General features: G+C 44.9%; 1 protein-coding gene across 11 annotated transcripts in view; it reads left to right on the top strand.

Annotated features, from left to right (window-relative positions):
* Window positions 1–21,362, top strand: part of LMNTD1 (lamin tail domain containing 1) — a 245,674-nt gene that overhangs the window by 53,433 nt on the left and 170,879 nt on the right. For all 11 annotated transcript variants that reach the window (XR_014160846.1, XR_014160847.1, XM_081879160.1 and 8 more), the window contains exon 2: window positions 18,602–18,700. Coding sequence is in view for 9 of the 11 variants with exons in the window: in XM_081879160.1 (XP_081735286.1) it covers window positions 18,602–18,700 (99 nt within the window). In the remaining 2 variants the exon portion in view is untranslated. The remainder of the gene's footprint in view (window positions 1–18,601; window positions 18,701–21,362) is intronic.

The following is a 21,362-nucleotide window of genomic DNA, read 5'->3' as shown; positions in this document are numbered from 1 at the left end:
ACCGTTTGTCAGCGCAGAGCCTGCGGCACCCAAGCCACTGTCTCTCCCAGGAGAGATGCGTGGCTCGGGCGCACTGCAGGCCCCATAGTGAGTGCCGCCCAGCATTTTGTCACACACCCCAGTGGTGACACCTGGGGCTGTCTGCACCCACTGCAGCCCCCTTCCTCTGCCCCTGCTGCCACCCTGGAACAGTTTCTGTAGACTTCTATTACTGGAGTCCACAAATATCTGGAGGATCCCAGAGGAGTTTTCCCAGGCTCTGAAACAGGCCTTGCTGTTTGTTTGTTTGTTTGTTTGTTTGTTTGTTTGTTTGTTTGAATGAATGCCATGGATGCCTATGATGCACTGGAGGCTAGTGGCGGAGCTTCAAGCTCCGGCACCGGGGGGTGGAGAGCAGGTGGGGGTGGGCTGGCACACATCCTGGGGGCGTGGTGTGGTGCCTGCAGCGTCGTGCACCCAGCACGGGCGGGGGGGGCAGCCACGATGGCACCCCACCGGGATCGCGCTGCCGGGGGCGGTGCGCTCCCCCCACCCTCCTCTTCCTCCACCAGCGCTGGAGGCCTGACTCTATAGTGCATATCATGCATCAAAGACATGATCATTTGCACTGCTGTTTGTGTGACACATCCCTCCTCTCTGCATGTGGAGGGAGACCTTTTGGCACCTGATAATAATATTTATATATTGTTGTCTGGGTCATGCCTACATAGCTGTGCTGGGGAGCAGGTGTTGACCAAACACTTGGCTAATTGTTGCAGCCAAATCTTTCTTTTTTTCATTGATCTAGAAATGCCCCCTTCTCCTTATTTCTGCTTCTTGACACAGTCCTTTGGCAAGCTACCAGCCCTGTTTCTGTTTCAGTTTTCTTCACTTTACTTTCCCTTTTCACTTCTTTGATCCTGTCAGTTATGGAGAGAATGCTCATCTCTGACTTACAGATTGCATGAATGGGAATAAGATTGCTGGTAGGTTTCCTTTGCCGCTGTGGATTTTGCAGACAGAGAGAAAGGAATGTTTTAAATAGGAATAACAGTTGAAATTACCACAGCCCCCCCCCCCGCCCCAATAAAGAATCATTTTAATAAGCTTGTTATCATGTGGTAAAATTGTTCTCCTGGAGTTTTAAAGGTAATAAAGTGCATCAGTGTTTTCTGCAAAGCAAAAGAGAACTATTTCATACACACTGGAGCTCCCATTTAGAACATTTTAGTATTTAAAAATTGACTACAGGTCTTTCCTACTTCTCTTGGTTGTTAATTTAATATTCCTTGAAAAAAATCTGCCCAGAAGTTGCAATCAACAGAAAAATTATTTTTAGATTTTTCTCTTCTTTCCACCTTATTAAAACGAGGGCTGTTTTCTACTGTTCTTTAGTTATAGTAAGAAACCTTGCCACCTTTGGCTTCTGTGATCATGACACTTGAGTTTAGAATTTGGTACAAGATCTGGAATTCGGTTTTAATAGAGAGAAGGCTACTGAAAGTCACCCTTGAGTCTGAAAATGTGGGGCTGTTCTTGTCAGTTATGCCTAGAACCAGGTATGGGTAACATCATCATTCCCTTTGAACTGCCAGGCATAGCTTAGCTCTTCTATTAACCGCTTAACCTGTTTTTCCAGTTGAAACATTGCATGTTTGCATGCACTTAAAGTGCATTTGTGCATGATTCCTGGTTTGTGTGTTTGTTTATTTTTCTCTGTGCCTGAATCCTGTCCTTCCTGTGAGCTGCTAATGGTGAGCTATGTGAAATTACCCCATATTATGCTCCTTGTGAGGTAGGTTTGGCTGATAAATCCTGACTGGCCTAAATTTGATGTCTGAGTGAGGCTTTTAGCCATGATAACCCAGTCAAATACCTGATCTACACATGCATGTTCAAGAGGTGGTACAAGAAGTTATATTCCCCAGGCTGCAGGTGGGCATGCAAGCAAGCAAACATCACACATCAAAGATATAAGTTAGCCTAGCCTGGAAGTTTTGTATTTTCAATTTTATTTGAATTTATTGCATAAAAAATGTGATTCCCACCGCGAGCATTGTGTATCTGAAGTGGTACAGTCCATCTTACTACCTCACATTCTGCTGTGTGTCTTGATCACGTCTGAGTCCAGGACTCAATCTAGCACATCAGATTAGCTTATCACAGTTGCCTCTCCTAAGCTCCTTCTTTCTTCTGTTGCTTCGCCCAATATTGGAATTCAGATGGTAAACTCCTCAGAGAAGAGACATGACTCTTTTTGCTGAAGTTACTCTGTAAAGAACTATGTATATGGATAGCACTCTGGTCATAATAATTGATAAGATAACATGAGAAGAAACTGAAGAAGGTTGACTACTTTGAGGGGAGGGATTTAAATGCTCTTTATTGATTTTATTAAGTATTACAACTATTCCATTCGTTGTTGAAAAGAAAAGAAAAGAAAGAAGAAAGAAATCAATAAGAAAGAAAGAAAGAAAGAAAGAAAGAAAGAAAGAAAAGAAAATCACGAGAAACACCAATACATGATAAAAAGATTCAACATTATATGTCTCCGATACATTAAATCACAAATACATAATGTCAGGGAACTGCCATCGGAAAGGCAGGTGGTGGAGGGGCTCTCGGAAGCTAGGAGAGACTCAGCAGCGGAGGAAGGTACCAGCAGGGGGAGAGAGGGAGATCAGAGAGAAAGTGAGTCGAAGGGATGGCTCAGGGAGTCTTCCAGCGAAAACAGTGGAGAAGTTTCAGGACCTCCTATAGGTACACCCACTCCTCGCCGGAAACTGTCGCGCCGAGAATCCAGAAGACGCGTTTCCGTTAAGGAGCTTTTATGCTGGAGTAGATTCTGTAAATGCCCACTGTCGGATTCTGCCAGCGATTAAGGGAGTCATGTTTAAGGGCTCCGCTAAGGACAGAGTTTGAGAACCATGCCCAAACTCTGAGGGACTAAGCTTTTACGCACAAACAGCTCATCATCCCATCACAGCAATCCGACAGTCCCTGAAAGCCGCTTGTGCAAGGAGAGGCATCATGAGTAACCCAACCGGAGCCGGAGACGCAGGAGGAGCTGGAACGGGTCCAAGCCTGGAAGAAAGGTACAGGGTGTTGGAACTCCAGCTAGCGCTGCAAATGGCGAGGCTCGAAGAGAGGCGGGCTCAGGATGCAGACAAGGGAAAAACCACCCCACTCACAAGGAAGGTGCCAGGGTTGGTGCAAAAGTTTGGGGGTGATCCCAGAAATTATCAAGCCTTTAGGACAGAGATGCAATACGCCCTCAATCTGCAGTTTGATGACTTTCCCGATGAGGAATCGAGAGTGGCGTTTGTCATTGGGCATCTCGAAGGGGGGGGGCGAAAGACTGGGTGAGGCCCCTGATGGCAGCGAACAATGACGCTCTAAAAGACTCGAGAAAGTTTTTTCGCGCCATGGACCTGATGTTTTCCAGCGAGATTGAGCAAGGGGTGGTGCGCAGACAGTTGATGGCGTGTAAACAGGGGAACCGATCCGTCCGAGAGTACTGGACAGAGTTTACCATGCTCATCCATAAATTGGGGTGGGACCTGTCTGCGGACCCCATTCAAATGCTGTTCGAAGAAGGGCTGTCCTCGGCGGTGAAAGACGAACTTTCCCGCGCGCCCAGGGCGGAGTCTATGGACCAACTGACCAAATCCGCGCTTGCCATTGGGGCGCGCCAGGAGGCGAGAGCCTTGGAAAAGCGGGAAGGGAAAGGGGAATGTTGGAGTGAGTTCCGCATTCCAGAGATGCCAGAGCAGCATTCCCCGCCAGTAGAGCCGATGGAGATTGGAGCAGCGCGCGCGCGCGGAGCTTCAAACACCAACGAAGGGCGGAAGAAGGAGGGAAAGAGTGCCAAGAAATGTTTGCCAACAGCCAGGTCACTTTGCCAGAGTCTGCCCTCAAAGGAAGGGATGGCAAGGAATGGCGGGAGCTGTTGGGGGTGAAGAGGAGGGGGTTAAGGAGCAGGTAAAAGCCAACGCCTGGTTGCCAGCATCGGGGCACAGCAGCCAGGCCAAAGATCAGTGAATGTGCCCAAACCTGAAACCCCAAGACCAGCGCTTGTCGTAGAGGTGGTGCTAGAGCTACCAAACGGACATCCGCTAAAGATAAAGGCACTATTGGACTCAGGCAGCTCCTGCAATTTCATGAGCAAGGAGTTTGCAGCTGAACACCAGATACAGACTATCCCCTTGAGTAACCCTTTGCAGGTGACAACGATTGATGGGAGGGAACTGTTGGGTGGAGAAGTTAACCAGCAATCTGTCCCCATGATAATGAAGGTGGGAAGACACACGGAAGTAATAGCGTTCAATGTGGCCACCCTGGGAGGAGCGCCCATCATATTGGGAATGAGCTGGCTAGCGCTGCACGATCCGCTAGTGGGTTGGCACCAGCGGGTAGTTTCCTTTGGGTCAGCACATTGCCTAGCACACTGCAAGGAGGGGGAGGCTCAGGGAGGAGCCCAGGCCACTCTAGCAGGGATGGAAGTAACAGATAAGGGGAAGGTACCACGACAATACGCCTACCTGGGTAACGTCTTCAGCGAAAGAGAAGCAGATAAACTGCCCCCGCATAGACCCTTTGACTGTCAAATTAACCTACTCCCAGGAGCCCAGCTGCCAGTGGGCAAGCTGTACGCCATGTCCGACAGGGAGATGCAGGAGTTAAGGGAGTTCATTGACAAGAACCTCAAACAAGGTTTCATCAGGGAGTCACGAGCGGTCCAGTGTTCTTCGTGGACAAAAAAGACACGAATAAACCCAGATTGGTCGTGGATTACCGGGCCGTAAATGCAGTGTCAGAACCAGTGACTTTCCCCAGAATCGATGACATTTTGACCCGAGTGAGGAAGGGGAAAATTTTCACCAAACTGGACCTGAGGGGGGCTTATAACCTGATACGAATGGGAAAGGGAGACGAATGGAAAACTACCATGTTCACCCCCTTGGGGGCCTTTGAGTACCTCATTATGCCCTTCGGTCTACAGGCGGGCTCAGCCTGTTTTCAATCATTTATGAATCACGTCCTGGGACCTTTACTTTACAAAAACTGTGTGGCATTCTTAGACGATGTATTGGTGTACTCAGAGAATGAGGAGCAGCATGTGCGGGACGTAAGAGAGGTACTGAGCAGACTGCAAGCAAACCAGCTGTGGGTGAAACTGGAGAAGTGTCAGTTTCATACCAGAGAGGTGGAATTCCTGGGGTACCGTTTGTCAGACAAGGGATTAGCCATGGATCCCAGCAAGGTTCAAGCGGTACTGGAATGGAAAACACCTAAGACAAAGAAGGACGTGCAAAGGTTCCTGGGGTTTGGAAACTTCTACCGGAAGTTCATCAAGAACTTCGCCCACTTGACGGCGCCCATCACGGATTGTCTCAGCAGCAAGAAGAAATTTGTCTGGACGGAAGAGGCGCAGCGAGCGTTCGAAAGGTTAAAGAAGGCGTTCGCGTCGGAAGAACAACTTTTGCACGTGGATCTGCGGCAACCGATGAGAGTAGAGACCGACGCATCAGACCGAGCGGTGGGGGCGGTGCTTCTTCAGCCGGGAAAGGATACGTCAGAATGGAGACCGTGTGCCTTCTTCTCGTGGAAATTGAACAAATCCGAGAGGAACTACACCGTGTACGACCGAGAACTACTCGCCATTCATGAAGTGTTCCGGAGATGGCGACACTTGCTGATTGGAGCGCAGCACAAGGTCCAAGTGCGCACCGACCACAAAAACCTAGAATACTGGAGAACTGCCCGAGTGCTGAACCAGAGACAAGTGAGATGGGCCCAGGAGTTCTCCAAATTCCATTTTGAAATTTGCTACATGCCAGGGAAGGAGAATGTCAGAGCGGACGCTCTCTCTCGAAAACCAGAGTATTTAGAGGGAGAGGGAGCGCCAGAGGAGAGACATATCATCCCCGAGGACCACTGGGTGTGTGGGGCGGCATTGGTGGGGCCGAGAGAACTGGTAGAGGGAACCGAGAATGATGAATACGCCCAAGAGAAGCTCAGAGGACTCCGGGGAAGTGGAGAGAACACAGGGGGGTTTGAGGAAAGGAACGGAACGTTGTATTACAAGGGGGCACTGTACATACCGGAAGGAGAATTGAGGGGCCGGGTACTCAAACAATTGCACGACAGCCCCACAGCGGGGCACTTCGGGCAACACAAAACCATGTGGTTGGTTACCAGGGAGTTTTGGTGGCCCAAGGTGAGGGAAGACGTACGGGAATATGTAAGGGGGTGTGACCGATGCCAGCGAGCAAAAGGGGAGAGGCTGGCACCAGCGGGGCTACTGGAACCCTTACCCACACCAGAAAGGCCATGGGAGGCAGTATCCATAGATTTTATGACGGATCTGCCAAAATCCAAAGGGAAAACAGCTGTCATGGTGGTGGTAGACCTATTAACTAAGATGTGCCATTTTATAGCCTGTTCGCATGCGGTCACAGCGGAAGAAACCGCCAAGTTGTTTGTAAAACATATTTTTAGGTTGCATGGCACCCCCTTGAGGGTGGTCTCAGACCGAGGGAAACAATTTACTTCCAGGTTCTGGAGGAAGCTTATGAGCTTACTGCACGTAGAAGTCAATTTTTCGACTGCCCGACACCCAGAAACAAATGGGCAGGCGGAAAGGGCAAACGGTATTTTACAACAATACCTGAGGTGTTATGTTAATGACAGAGAAAATGATTGGGTAGATAAGTTGGCCCTGGCAGAATTTGCCTACAACAACGCGGAGAATGTGTCCACAGGGATGAGTCCCTTCCTGGCTAATTATGGGTGTCATCCCAGGGCATTTCCAGGAGAAGGAGGGGAAAGATGGAGTGTCCCGGCAGCGGAACACTTTGTTGAAGAGATGGAAGCGATCCACCAGCAACTCCAACTTAACTTAGAGAGGGCCAAGGAAGAATATAAGAAGCAAGCAGACAGAAGCAGACGGGAAGGTGAAACCATAAGGGTGGGGGACCGGGTGTGGCTATCCACCCAAGGACTGCTGTTCAAGGGAGGGTGTAAGAAATTGAGACCCAAACGGCTGGGACCTTTTGAGGTCATACAACAGGTCAACCCGGTGGCATTCAAACTCAGGTTGCCCAACCACATGAAACTGCACCCAGTATGTCACAGGTCCTTACTGTCGCCATACCGAGAGGGACGGGAGTGGGGGGGACGTGAGAGGGAGGTCATTCAAACACCAGTCATAGAAGAAAGGGAACGCAACATGCAGGTGGCAGAAATCATTGATTCCAGGTGGAAAGGGAATCAGGTGGAGTATTTGGTAGAATGGGAAGGGGAACCGGAGTCAGAAAACACATGGGTACCGGCAGAGGAGGTCAATGACGAGGTTTTAATAGAAACGTTTCATCAACGGTTCCCAAGGAAACCTCAGCCCGTGGCACGGTTCGGGAGGGAACACTTCGGCACCACCGATGAGGAAGAGGAGTTTGAAGGGTTCCCAGAATCAGGGCTGGAAGAGGGAATAGACTCCGACGAGGAGGAGGACTCAGGGAGAAGAGACGGGAGTCAGTGGAGAGAAGTGTTTGAATCCTCTGACGATGAGGAGTGTTCTTTCCGGGGTTTTCCATCCTCACCGCCAGTAGAGGAGGGGGCGGGAGGGGGTGAAGGGGGCCCTGGAGGGGAGGTGGATGTCAGGGAACTGCCATCGGAAAGGCAGGTGGTGGAGGGGCTCTCGGAAGCTAGGAGAGACTCAGCAGCGGAGGAAGGTACCAGCAGGGGGAGAGAGGTAGATCAGAGAGAAAGTGAGTCGAAGGGATGGCTCAGGGAGCCTTCCAGCGAAAACAGTGGAGAAGTCTCAGGACCTCCTATAGGTACACCCACTCCTCGCCGGAAACTGTCGCGCCGAGAATCCAGAAGACGCGTTTCCGTTAAGGAGCTTTTATGCTGGAGTAGATTCCGTAAACGCCCACTGTCGGATTCTGCCAGCGATTAAGGGAGTCATGTTTAAGGGCTCCGCTAAGGACAGAGTTTGAGAACCATGCCCAAACTCTGAGGGACTAAGCTTTTACGCACAAGCAGCTCATCATCCCATCACACATAACCTTCTTCTCATTGAATGTGACTTCCATCCACCTCACTGTAAATCCTTTCTTCCTTCTTTAACTGCATCCTTTTTCAACTTATAATTCACCGGTATTGTATGAGATACATTATCTGTCTATCATATAATTTGCAAAAATTAATTGAAACACATTAAAGATTTTACTTGGGAACAAGCTCTTCTGAAGTTTACTATACAGCGGAAAGGAGCAGCCAAGCATACTAGGACTCAATTTCTTGACTTTAAGAAAGCCGACTTCATAAAACTTAGGGAAGTGCTGGGTGAGATCCCCTGGACAGTAATACTAAAAGGAAAGGGAGTTCATGATGGCTGGGAGTTTGTAAAGAGGGAGATAGTAAAAGCACAACTTCAGGCAATACCAATGAGACGGAAACATGGAAGTTGTCTAAAGAAGCCAGGGTGGCTATCTAAAGAACTTTTAACTGAGTTAAGATTAAAAAAGGATGTGTACAAAAAATGGAAAAGGGGGGAAACCACCAAAGAGGAATTCAAACAAATAGCCAGCATGTGTAGACACAAAGTCAGAAAAGCTAAAGCACAGAATGAACTCAGGCTTGCTAGAGAGGTTAAAAGCAACAAAAAAGGCTTTGATGGGTATGTTCGTAGCAAAAGGAAGAACAAAGAAACAGTGGAGTCACTCAGAGGAGAAGATGGTAAAATGCAAACAGGGGACACAGAAAGGGCTGAACTCCTCAATGCCTTCTTTGCCTCAGTCTTCTCCGATAAAGAAAACAATGCCCGACCTGAAGAATTTGGAGCAAATGATTCAGCAGAGGAAACACAGCCCAGAATAACTAAGGAGATAGTACAAGAATACTTGGCTAGTTTAGATTTATTCAAGTCTCCAGGGCCAGATGATCTGCATCCAAGAGTATTAAAAGAACTGGCAGATGTGATCTCAGAACCACGGGCAGTCATCTTTGAGAATTCCTGGACAACAGGCGAAGTCCCGGCAGACTGGAGGAGGGCAAATGTTGTCCCTATTTTCAAAAAGGGGAAAAGAGAGGACCCAAATAATTACCACCCAGTCAGTCTGGCATCAATACCAGGGAAGATTCTGGAGCAGATCATTAAGCAAACAGTCTGTGAGCACCTAGAAAGGAATACTGTGATCACCAATAGTTAGCATGGATTTCTGAAAAATAAGTCATGTCAGACTAACCTGATCTCGTTTTTTGACAAAATTACAAGCCTGGTAGATGAAGGGAACGCAGTGGGTGTAGCCTACCTTGATTTCAGCAAGGCATTTGACAAGTTGCCCCATGATATTCTTGTAAAGAAGCTGGTAAAATGCGGACTTGACTATGCTACCACTCAGTGGATTTGTAACTGGCTGACTGACCGAACCCAAAGGGAGTAACCATCAATGGTTCCTCTTCATCCTGGAGAAGAGTGACTAGTGGGGTGCCACAGGGTTCTGTCTTTATCAACGACTTGGATGATGGACTCAAGGGCATCCTGATCAAATTTGCAGATGACACCAAACTGGGAGGGGTGGCTAACACCCCAGAGGACAGGATCACACTTCAAAACAACCTTGACAGATTAGAGAACTGGGCCAAAACAAACAAGATGAATTTTAACAGGGAGAAATGTAAAGTATTGCACTTGGGCAAAAAAAACGAGAGGCACAAATACAAGATGGGTGACACCTGGCTTGAGAGCAGTACATGTGAAAAGGATCTAGGAGTCTTGGTTGACAACAAACTTGACATGAGCCAACAGTGTGACGCGGCAGCTAAAAAAGCCAATGCAATTCTGGGCTGCATCAATAGGAGTATTGCATCTAGATCAAGGGAAGTAATAGTGCCACTGTATTCTGCTCTGGTCAGACCTCACCTGGAGTACTGTGTCCAGTTCTGGGCACCACAGTTCAAGAAGGACACTGACAAACTGGAACGTGTCCAGAGGAGGGCAACCAAAATGGTCAAAGGCCTGGAAACGATGCCTTATGAGGAACGGCTAAGGGAGCTGGGCATGTTTAGCCTGGAGAAGAGGAGGTTAAGGGGTGATATGATAGCCATGTTCAAATATATAAAAGGATGTCACATAGAGGAGGGAGAAAGGTTGTTTTCTGCTGCTCCAGAGAAGCGGACATGGAGCAATGGTTCCAAACTACAAGAAAGAAGATTCCACCTAAACATTAGGAAGAACTTCCTGACAGTAAGAGCTGTTCGACAGTGGAATTTGCTGCCAAGGAGTGTGGTGGAGTCTCCTTCTTTGGAGGTCTTTAAGCAGAGGCTTGACAACCATATGTCAGGAGTGCTCTGATGGTGTTTCCTGCTTGGCAGGGGGTTGGACTCGATGGCCCTTGTGGTCTCTTCCAACTCTATGATTCTATGATTCTATGTTTTTTTAAGTACACTCTATAACACTCCCACTCTTTTTTAAACTTTGGATTTGTTTTATTCCTAATTATTTCTGTCATCTTTGCAAGTTCTAAATACTCAAATAGTTTCATCTGCCATAACTCTTTCGTTAGAATTTTATCTCCCTTCAAAAGAGAGAGATCCGGCATTTGCATGGTGGAATCTGCATCTTACTCCAAACTGACTGTACATATTCTTCCCACTGCGGCAGGCAGGTAAATGGTATTTCCATGTGCTCTGGTTTCCATCACAGTGTCCCATTGTGCCAGAAGTGATTTAATCCTGCTGGCCACATGACCTGGAAAGCTGTCTGTGGACAAATGCCAGATCCTTTGTGAGATGAGCACCACAACGCCATAGTCGCCTTTGGACTTAACCATCCAGGGGTCCTTTATTCATCCAACCCATGTATGTATTTTTAGACTGTAAATATGCAAGAGCAAGTCCTGTGTCATCAGATGCAACCATTCCAGAATAGGAGAAGCGAAGTTAAGCTTTGCCTTTTATGCTGGGCTGTGTCTGAGCTTGTCCCATATGGATTCTTTTTCAATGTGTGTCTGGGAGATAGACGACCATAATTTCAGATTAAAGGTAAAGGGACCCCTGACCGTTAGGTCCAGTCGCTGACGACTCTGGGGTTGCAGTGCTCATCTCGCTTTACTGGCTGAGGGAGCCGGCGTTTATCCGCAGACAGCTTCCGGTTCATGTGGCCAGCATGACAAAGCTGCTTCTGGCAAACCAGAGCAGCGCACGGAAATGGTGTTTACCTTCCCGCTGGAGCGGTACCTATTTATCTATTTGCAATTTGACGTTCTTTCGAACAGCTAGGTTGTCAGGAGCTGGGACCAAGCAACGGGAGCTCACCCTGTCATGGGGATTCAAACCACCAACCTTCTGATCGGCAAACCCCAGGCTCTGTGGTTTAGACCACAGTGCCACCTGCATGCCAATTTCAGATTAGTAGAGGTGTTTTGTTTGTTTGTTTAATTAATTAATTAATTTAAGAAATAGGGAAAATAAACTATATTGAGTGGATGAACAGGATAGCTCAGTTGGAAGAGCTTGAGACTCTTAATCTCAGGGTTGTGGGTTTGGGCTCCACATTGTTGAAAGTTTCCTGCATTGCAGGGGGTTGGACTCGATGACTGGTGGTCTCTTCCAAGTCTACGATTCTATGATTTCCTGTTTCCCAGTCTCTATCTAGGCAGCTCAGATTTGCAGGCAAAGCTGAATTTCAAAAAGAGTCGTGTCTCTTTCCTGAGGAGTTTAACATCTGAATTCTAGCAAGCTCTGTAACTAATCCTAATGCAATAGTTGCCCAGCTATGTAATGAATAGGGTTTCTTCTTCTTATAGAATCATAGAATCATAGAGTTGGAAGAGACCACAAGGGCCATCGAGTTCAACCCCCTGCCAAGCAGGAAACACCATCAGAGCACTCCTGACATATGGTTGTCAAGCCTCTGCTTAAAGACTTCCAAAGAAGGAGACTCCACCACACTCCTTGGCAGCAAATTCCACTGTCGAACAGCTCTTACTGTCAGGAAGTTCTTCCTAATGTGGAAGTGGAATCTTCTTTCTTGTAGTTTGGAACCATTGCTCTGTGTCCGCTTCTCTGGAGCAGCAGAAAACAACCTTTCTCCCTCCTCTATGTGACATCCTTTTATATATTTGAACATGGCTAACATATCACCCCTTAACCTCCTCTTCTCCAGGCTAAACATGCCCAGCTCCCTTAGCCGTTCCTCATAAGGCATCGTTTCCAGGCCTTTGACCATTTTGGTTGCCCTCCTCTGGACACGTTCCAGTTTGTCAGTGTCCTTCTTGAACTGTGGTGCCCAGAACTGGACACAGTACTCCAGGTGAGGTCTGACCAGAGCAGAATACAGTGGCACTATTACTTCCCTTGATCTAGATGCTATACTCCTATTGATGCAGCCCAGAATTGCATTGGCTTTTTTAGCTGCCGCGTCACACTGTTGGCTCATGTCAAGTTTGTGGTCAACCAAGACTCCTAGATCCTTTTCACATGTACTGCTCTCAAGCCAGGTGTCACCCATCTTGTATTTGTGCCTCTCATTTTTTTTGCCCAAGTGCAATACTTTACATTTCTCCCTGTTAAAATTCATCTTGTTTGTTTTGGCCCAGTTCTCAGTTCTTGTTTGGTTTGGTCCAGGTCATTTTGAAGTGTGATCCTGTCCTCTGGGGTGTTAGCCACCCCTCCCAGTTTGGTGTCATCTGCAAATTTGATCAGGATGCCCTTGAGTCCATCATCCAAGTCGTTGATAAAGACAGAACCCTGTGGCACCCTACTAGTCACTCTTCTCCAGGATGAAGAGGAACCATTGATGGTTACTCCCTTTGGGTTCAGTCAGTCAGCCTGTTACAAATCCACTAAGTGGTAGCGTAGTCAAGTCCGCATTTTACCAGCTTCTTTACAAGAATATCATGGGGCACCTTGTCAAATGCCTTGCTGAAATCAAGGTAGGCTACATCCACTGCGTTCCCTTCATCTACCAGGCTTGTAATTCTGTCAAAAAACGAGATCAGGTTAGTCTGACATGACTTATTTTTCAGAAATCCATGCTGACTATTGGTGATCACAGTATTCCTTTCTAGGTGCTCACAGACTGTTTGCTTAATGATCTGCTCCAGAATCTTCCCTGGTATTGATGTCAGACTGACTGGGCGGTAATTATTTGGGTCCTCTCTTTTCCCCTTTTTGAAAATAGGGACAACATTTGCCCTCCTCCAGTCTGCCGGGACTTCGCCTGTTCTCCAGGAATTCTCAAAGATGACTACCAGTGGTTCTGAGATCACATCTGCCAGTTCTTTTAATACTCTTGGATGCAGATCATCTGGCCCTGGAGACTTGAATACATCTAAACTAGCCAAGTATTCTTGTACTATCTCCTTAGTTATTCTGGGCTGTGTTTCCTCTGCCGAATCATTTGCTCCAAATTCTTCAGGTCGGGCATTGTTTTCTTTATCGGAGAAGACTGAGGCAAAGAAGGCATTGAGGAGTTCAGCCCTTTCTGTGTCCCCTGTTTGCATTTCACCCTCTTCTCCTCTGAGTGACTCCACTGTTTCTTTGTTCTTCCTTTTGCTACGAACATACCCATCAAAGCCTTTTTTGTTGCTTTTAACCTCTCTAGCAAGCCTGAGTTCATTCTGTGCTTTAGCTTTTCTGACTTTGTGTCTACACGTGCTGGCTATTTGTTTGAATTCCTCTTTGGTGGTTTCCCCCCTTTTCCATTTTTTGTACACATCCTTTTTTAATCTTAACTCAGTTAAAAGTTCTTTAGATAGCCACCCTGGCTTCTTTAGACAACTTCCATGTTTCCGTCTCATTGGTATTGCCTGAAGTTGTGCTTTTACTATCTCCATCTTAACAAACTCCCAGCCATCATGAACTCCCTTTCCTTTTAGTATTACTGTCCAGGGGATCTCACCCAGCACTTCCCTAAGTTTTATGAAGTTGGCTTTCTTAAAGTCAAGAAATTGAGTCTTAGTATGCTTGGCTGCTCCTTTCCGCTGTATAGTAAACTTCAGAAGAGCATGATCACTCGCGCCTAATGATCCTGCCACTTCTACCCCACTAACCAGGTCATCAGCATTGGTTAGGATCAGGTCTAAAATGGCTGTTCCTCTTGTTGCTTCTCCCACTTTCTGGACAATGAAGTTGTCTGCAAGGCCAGTGAGGAATCTGTTTGACCTTATGCTCTTGGCTGAGTTTGACATCCAACAAATATCCGGGTAATTGAAGTCCCCCATTACTACTATCTCCCTTCCTTTTGCATGCTTAGCCATCTGTTCCAGGAAGGCATCATCTATGTCCTCCATTTGGCTTGGGGATCTATACTAAACTCCCACAATGAGGTCACTGTTATTCTTCTCTCCCTTAATTTTGACCCAAATACTCTCACTTTGGCTTTGAGGTTCTAAATCTTGGATCTCTTCACAGGTATACACATCCCTGACATATAACGCCACTCCTCCTCCTTTCTTGTCTGGTCTGTTTCTCTGAAATAGATTGTATCCCTCCATTATTACATTCCAGTCATGGGACTTATCCCACCAGGTTTCAGTGATGCCTATTATGTCATATTTAGTTTGCTGTACCAAGAGCTCAAGCTCATCTTGTTTATTTCCCATGCTTTGCGCATTAGTGTACAGACATTGAAGTCCATTAATCATTCCCCCGTGTCTCTTATTTAAGGAGTTTTTCCTCCCACCACTAGGTCTGCGTGTTGTTTGCTCCATTTGGTCTATGACATTTGGATGATCATCTTCATCAATTGATAGACTCCTACCTTCAGGAGCACTGTCTCCCTCCCCCACATTAATCAGTTTAAAGCCCTCCTGATGAGGTTTCTGAGATTTTTGGCAAAAACATTCCTCCCAACCGTTGTGAGGTGCAGCCCATCGCTTGCCAGAAGTCCATCTTCAAGAAACTGCAGTCCGTGATCTAAGAATCCAAACCGTTCCTGTTTACACCATTGGCGAAGCCAGCTGTTCACTTCCACTATTTTTCCCTCTCTCCCTGGGCCATGTTGTTCAACTGGGAGGACAGATGAGATGACAATTTGTGCATTTAATTGCTTCAATTTCCTGCCCAGAGCCGCGTAGTCTCTTTTGATCTTCTGGAGGCTATTGCTTGCAGTGTCATTGGTTCCCACATGAACCAAGAGGAAGGGGTATTTGTCAGTGGGTTTTATGTCTTCCTTTATCCCATTGTGACATGGATTTTTGACGCAGAAAGCCAGTCCTTGGGATCTTTGTTCTGAAGTCAGTGAGCCACAAGAGGCAGGGGTGCTTGGTCCTGATACTCAGTGCTGCTTTAGTAAACCGTTGTTTGGTTATGAACTTCAAGTTACCAACCAGGAGAGCAGAGGAGAGTATGAGTCATTAAGTATATTTCTTTATTTATATGGTGCATCTTAATGGTCGCAAGAGAAATGTGGTTTTCTCTAGTTAACTTATGCATGTTTATCACTCTACACTTGATGACTCATAGATATATATGGGAACAAGAAAGCTTTGCATCTGAGCTGATATGAGACCTCTATTTCTGGCATTAGATCTGTGTTGGCTTGTTCATACCGACCTCACCACTTGATTCTGCATTCATGAGTTGGTGAGCCCACCTGTATAAACAAATTCTTAAGGTCACAGTAGAAGCAACCTCCCTGCCCGCTTTCGCTGTAGGGCAAGAGCTTTTCTTTCTTCCTGCCTTACTTTGTGCCTCTTTAAAATGCTTCTCACACTAGCTGGGTGTGTTGACTTTTGACTTTTGCCTGACATCTGTGAAGTGGGGAAAGGGTCTCAATGGCAGTGAGCAGCCTGTGGTTGGACTGCAGTTCTCAACAACCTTTATCATTGGCTTTGTTGGCTGGCGTTGTTGGGAATGGAGTCGAGCATCATCTGGAGGGCCACAAGCTCCCTATCCCTGATCTAAACTGAAAGGTGTGCATGGGGTGGTAAAGGCAAGCCCTCTGTGTGTCGCAATAAATGCTTTGAGGTTTATAAGCAGCATTTTCCTCCTAGGAAAGAAAGGTGCTGGTACTCATCGTGAAGGTGTTACAGCAAGTGCCACAGTTTTAGCCAGTGCTTTTCTTCCAGAAAAAAAGATGCCAGTACTGTGTACCCTTGAGTACCCTCCAGAAAAAGCACTCTTATAAGTATTTCTATATAAATACAGCTCACCAAATGAATCCTCTGGGATTGTATGGTTACATTCAGGATCCTACACTCTTCCCAATATCCCCAGCTAGGTGTGATCTCCCTATTACCAAGTAATTTTTTCTCCCTAGTGAGCATCATGCTATATTTTGCACTCAGGTACAAATACCTAAGTACAAAATAGATATACCACACCATAAGCACTCTGCCACTGGCATTTTCACTTCAAGTGTGAAAATGTCTAAGTTTGGCACAAATATTTAGTCTACATGGAGGGGTGGGTATGTGAAAAAAAAATCACTACTTAGATCTTTAACATGGTAGATAATGTTGCTTTCTCATCTTATGCACCTACTTTTTAATGAAATAGCACTGATGTTCACTGGAAGAATAAGTTCAGATATGTTTTGTACAGTAAAAATGTAAACCAATATTTTATGGCTTTAAAAAAATATCCACCCAACAATAATGTGTCAGTGATGAAATATTCAACAGCACAGTTTAGGCAGGACATTTCACTATTCATTTTCTTTTACAGTTTTGTAATAAAACCTTAATTTTGCTTCACCAAGGCCTTACCTCAAAAGCTTGCTAAACAAAAGGTTGTAAACTAACCCAAACATAACCAGTCAAGTGTCTGTAATAAAAGGCTCTATTTGGATTTATTAGGCAAACATAAGAGGAAAGCTTTTGCAGGAACAGATTTAATATATGGTGAATTTTATAATAAAACCAATATATCCAGCCAGCTAGTATGTATTTCCCCCTACATTTTAGAGTTTTCTGTGAGGTTAACCCCGCTCATGGATTTGTTTGCATCACATTGTTGCTTGTAAATGGCCACATTTTTAACGATGCCTTTTCTTCTATAATTTTGCACCTATAAAGATTTGACTTCTCAAATGTCAGATTTTACCTGGATCATTCCAATGTCTATGTATACTTTAGCATGTACAATCAAAGCCATCAAACCTATTCTTCTTCTTATGAATGGACACATCTGGTGCTCTATGCTTGTCTACAACTGTAATAAAGTGTTGATTGATTGACATCTGGTGCTCAGCTTTTCTAATTTGGGGACTGGGGGAACAGGAAATGGAGTTATGCTCCCCTTAAGTATGAGCGAAGAGCAGACAACAAAGCCAAAGGTGTTGTGCCCGGTTATGTATTTGTTTCTTAAAACTTTATCTCACCCTTCCATTGAAAAACTCTGAAAGTACAGCTTTATGACTGGTAGAAACAATTTGATAATGCCCCCCAAACAAAAAGTGGTTTTGCTGTCCTGGAGCAAAGGCAGAGTTGGTGCCAATTTTGTTATTTTCACTGTGAACTTGGTCAACAACAACCCCTGACGATGTGCTACTGGGTTTACAAAAGTCCACTTCCATAATCCAATTGATCCAAATTTCTTTAAACTGAAGCTCACCATATTCAGCAAAAATGTCAAGATTGTAATGTAACCTTCATACTTTGAAATAACTAAACACTCATTTGAATGTCTCTGGCATAACAAACACAAGTCCCATAAAAATGGTGCTACTACAGGATAAGTCATAGCATCAACTGATTCATGTTTCCTCTCCATTGACATTATTTGTAATTTGTTGTCTTTCTCTGAAGCAGAGACCAGCAATCTCTACTTTCCACAATGATGATGCTTCAGCTTCATGACATGTTCAGCTTTTGTTCCTTACACCACTTGCCTGAAAACATAGAGAAATTTTAATATTAGAAATATTAGAAATCTTGCATATTATAAGTATAAAATTAGTCTGTGGCCTAGTAGAGTCTCATATGATTGATTAAGGGTGTGTGTGAAGGTTTTATGGTCATATTTGCAGGGACTGGACTAGATGACCCTTGGATCCCTTCCAATTCTATGATTCTGTGATCTTGGGGGGTGGGGTCATATTGACGTATATTTTGCTCTAGGATGCTTAGTTTGGTCAGAATTGAGTATACACTTCCAGAGTTAACGCTAAATACGGTACATTACTTCTGGTAAATAAGCCACCAGATCTTCTGGAGGGCCATGAAAATTTGTGTCCGGGCTTTTAGATTTGCCTACCCATGTACTGTCTGAAACCAAAGGGGCATATTAGTTGCCAGATGTAAAATTTCTTTCACCTCTCCCACCCCACTAATAACAGTATTCCAATTTTGAAGTACTTCATTCTAAACATCAAAAACTGTCTTAAAAATAATTTGTTAGTTTTTTGTTCTTTACTAATTCTGCCTCCTTAAAATTATATTGAGGGGTTCCCATCAATAATTAGGAAAAATGGCAGGTAATGGGTAATGCTTTGCTGCGTGATTGGTTGAAAGAGGCTTTTGTTTTGCTGTAGCATTATACATGGTGGCTAGACATGATTTGGCAGCACACTAGATATTATGTATAAAATAGCTAATAATGGCTTTACATCCTCCCTTTGTTGGACTCCTTTCCTTCGCTCTTAGTAATAATTTTCCTCTTTTTCCAACAGCTCATCTCCAAAGAGCCTAACAGCAGTCGAGCCATTGAAAAGCTGCAAGAGCACACAAGCAGACAACAGCACATGGAAGACCTAGAGGCAAGGCTAGAGGTCAGTGTTTTTCAGTTTGCTGGTAATTGCATTCCGGAGTTACTATAAAGCAGAATTTGCAGAGGCAGATGGACATTTCCATTTAATTTTCCTGTATGATTTTTTTCTACGCCTAATGTTAAATTGTCTGTTTCATAAAGATGGTCATGTTTGCCATTCGCAATGCTTGAAGTTAGAGAAATTCTCTTTTTCTCTTTGTTTTTGTGGGTTTTTGTTTGGTCATTTCTGAAAGAACAATCACACTTTGAGGCTGGTACATTAGCACTGTGTGTCAACACTAGCATATTGGTAGTGGCAAAGAGAGAGTGTTTTGATTGAGAGGGATGAAATAAATGTATGCATCTGAATAGGTGACTTTCAAATGATGCATGAATAGAAAACTGTTACAGGAAATCATGTCAACCCATGTACAAGAGAGTTGGACAAGAAAATCACTGCTTTTGCCTGGCATAGTTTCATTACATACATAACTTTGATAGAACATTGTTATAGGTTGCCAAGAGCACATGGTGATTTGTGGAGGATACCTTTGTTTAGAAACTGAAATGACTTAAAAGTTAAATGTAATTAAATAGACATTTGGTCTTTGGGGGGGTGGTTAAAAAACTGCTGTATATGAATCACTGTTTGTAACTGATATACCGTATATTGCAAATAAAGAAAAACACAATGTGGGAGAAAAAATCCTTCTGTCCCAAATTTAGGCTGCATAGAGTCCCTCCATCCCAGGAAGTTGACAGTGGTGTGCGAACATTCATTTATTTATACCAACCTATTACAAAAATCTCAGGGTGGCTCACAAGGTAAGAATAAAATCTAAATACAGCGTAACACTCACATTGTGGAGGGGAAGAGCAACATACAAACAAAAAGCTAAAACAGATTAAGAGGAAAATTAAAAAAGCTTTTTACCTAAGACTGAAATTGTACCAAAGAAGATTCCAGATGAGCCTCAGTGGAAAGGGCATTCCACAGCTGGAGAAGCACCACCGCAAAGGCTTCTCACCTATAAGCCACCTGCCACACAGAGCAGAGGCAGTCCTTCAAGTATCCTGCTTCCAAGATCTTAAAGGTCAAAACCAGCACCTTGAATCATGACCAGAAATGGACTGAGAGCCAGTGAAAATGGTGTGCTATGCTTGTCCCAGTTCGCAGTCTTGCATCCATATTTTAAACTAACTGAAGATTTCAGGCTATTTTCAAAGGTAGCCTCACATAGTGCATTGCAGTAGTCCAATTGGGAGAATACCAACTCATGGCTAACTGGGGCAAAACTATCCCTGTCCCCTGGACCATTGTTTTCATACCAGCCAAGATTGGCAAAAGGCTCTTGGGCTCCTTCAATACATTTTTGCAATCACTCAGCATTGGTGTTCACATGCTTGAGGTGAGACAATTTTGTCTACCTGGGTTCTGTCATAACCAGCAACTTCTCCATCGATGCTGAGCTGGACAAGCACAGTGCTTTTTTTCTGAGGGTACTCAAAGGTTTGTGTTGCTGCTTTTCATGCATTTACATGCTGGACTTTTTTGTTCTTTGTAGTCTGTAGTTTTGATAGCTTGTGTGTTTGGTTTAAATGTTTTGCTGTATTCATTTCATCTTTGTTGTACTGGTGACTTTAAAATAAGAAAATAAAAATATCTTCCATTCTGCAGGCTTTTTACACACAGTAGTGCTAAACTTATTTTTGGACTAAGCTGTCTCCTACATGAAAAGTATTCTAGGAAAACAATACCTAACTATAATTTCCTCTGGAAATGTCAGTGCTGTTGGTGTTTAAGCCAAATGCCAAAAATAAAATTTCAGAGCCTGATACTGGCCAGCCTTGGCCTTGCCAGTTCCTGTGCCATCCCTGGATTAAATCAGTGCCCAGTGAAGAACAGAGTTAATACAGAAAAGAGAGGCAGACAAATAATTGACAAGAGACGATTCTGGTATTTGTTAGATCAGAAGGAAGATTTTGGCTGCAGTTCACAGTAAGGCAACTTACAAAACAGTCCTATACAAGTTGACTCAGAAGTAAGTCCTACTGACCAGTAGGAGGTACTCCCAGGTAGGTTTGTATAGGTCTGTAATCCTAATTACAATTTACTCATATATGGTTTAGGCAACATACTGTTTTCAGGATTTCAGCTTTTATCTGCACATAAGCAGTGTTACATAGAAAAGACCAAGGAAAGGCCAGTTATGAGAGAAGTATGTTGACCTAAAAGACCCCCAATCCTGTTATGAGAGAGGCCATGTTCAGATACTTACTGGGCTAGCAGAACCCTTCACATTGCAGAGGAAGAGGCCTACCTCCTCCCTTCCACCAAGCAGATCATCTCATGTGTGATACAGACACTTCCCTTAGATGCTATTCACACATTATTTCATAATTCTTCTCCCAGGCACCAGATTGGGTGCCAGTGTGAATATGCCATTGATGCAAGTCACTGACATTTTCATGGTGAAGGGGAAAACCTTGCTTTATAATGTAACAACTTCCATTCACCCAGCGAATATCTGGACTGAGCCAAAAGTTATCTTGGCATGGTACCTCTCCATGGTGTGCGAGCCACTGCTCTTGAGCAATGCCAATGGTTGGGAATTGCAAGGGGGCGGAGGAGTTCTGCTGCATCAGGTTCTGCTTGTTGGCTTCCCATGGGCATCTAGTTGGCC

The sequence above is a fragment of the Podarcis erhardii genome (genome assembly GCF_964252035.2).
Source record: "Podarcis erhardii genome assembly, chromosome: 10".
In the NCBI taxonomy this organism is placed as follows: domain Eukaryota; kingdom Metazoa; phylum Chordata; class Lepidosauria; order Squamata; family Lacertidae; genus Podarcis; species Podarcis erhardii.
Note: the sequence above shows the minus strand (reverse complement) of the source record. Positions and strands in the feature narration are given on the sequence as shown.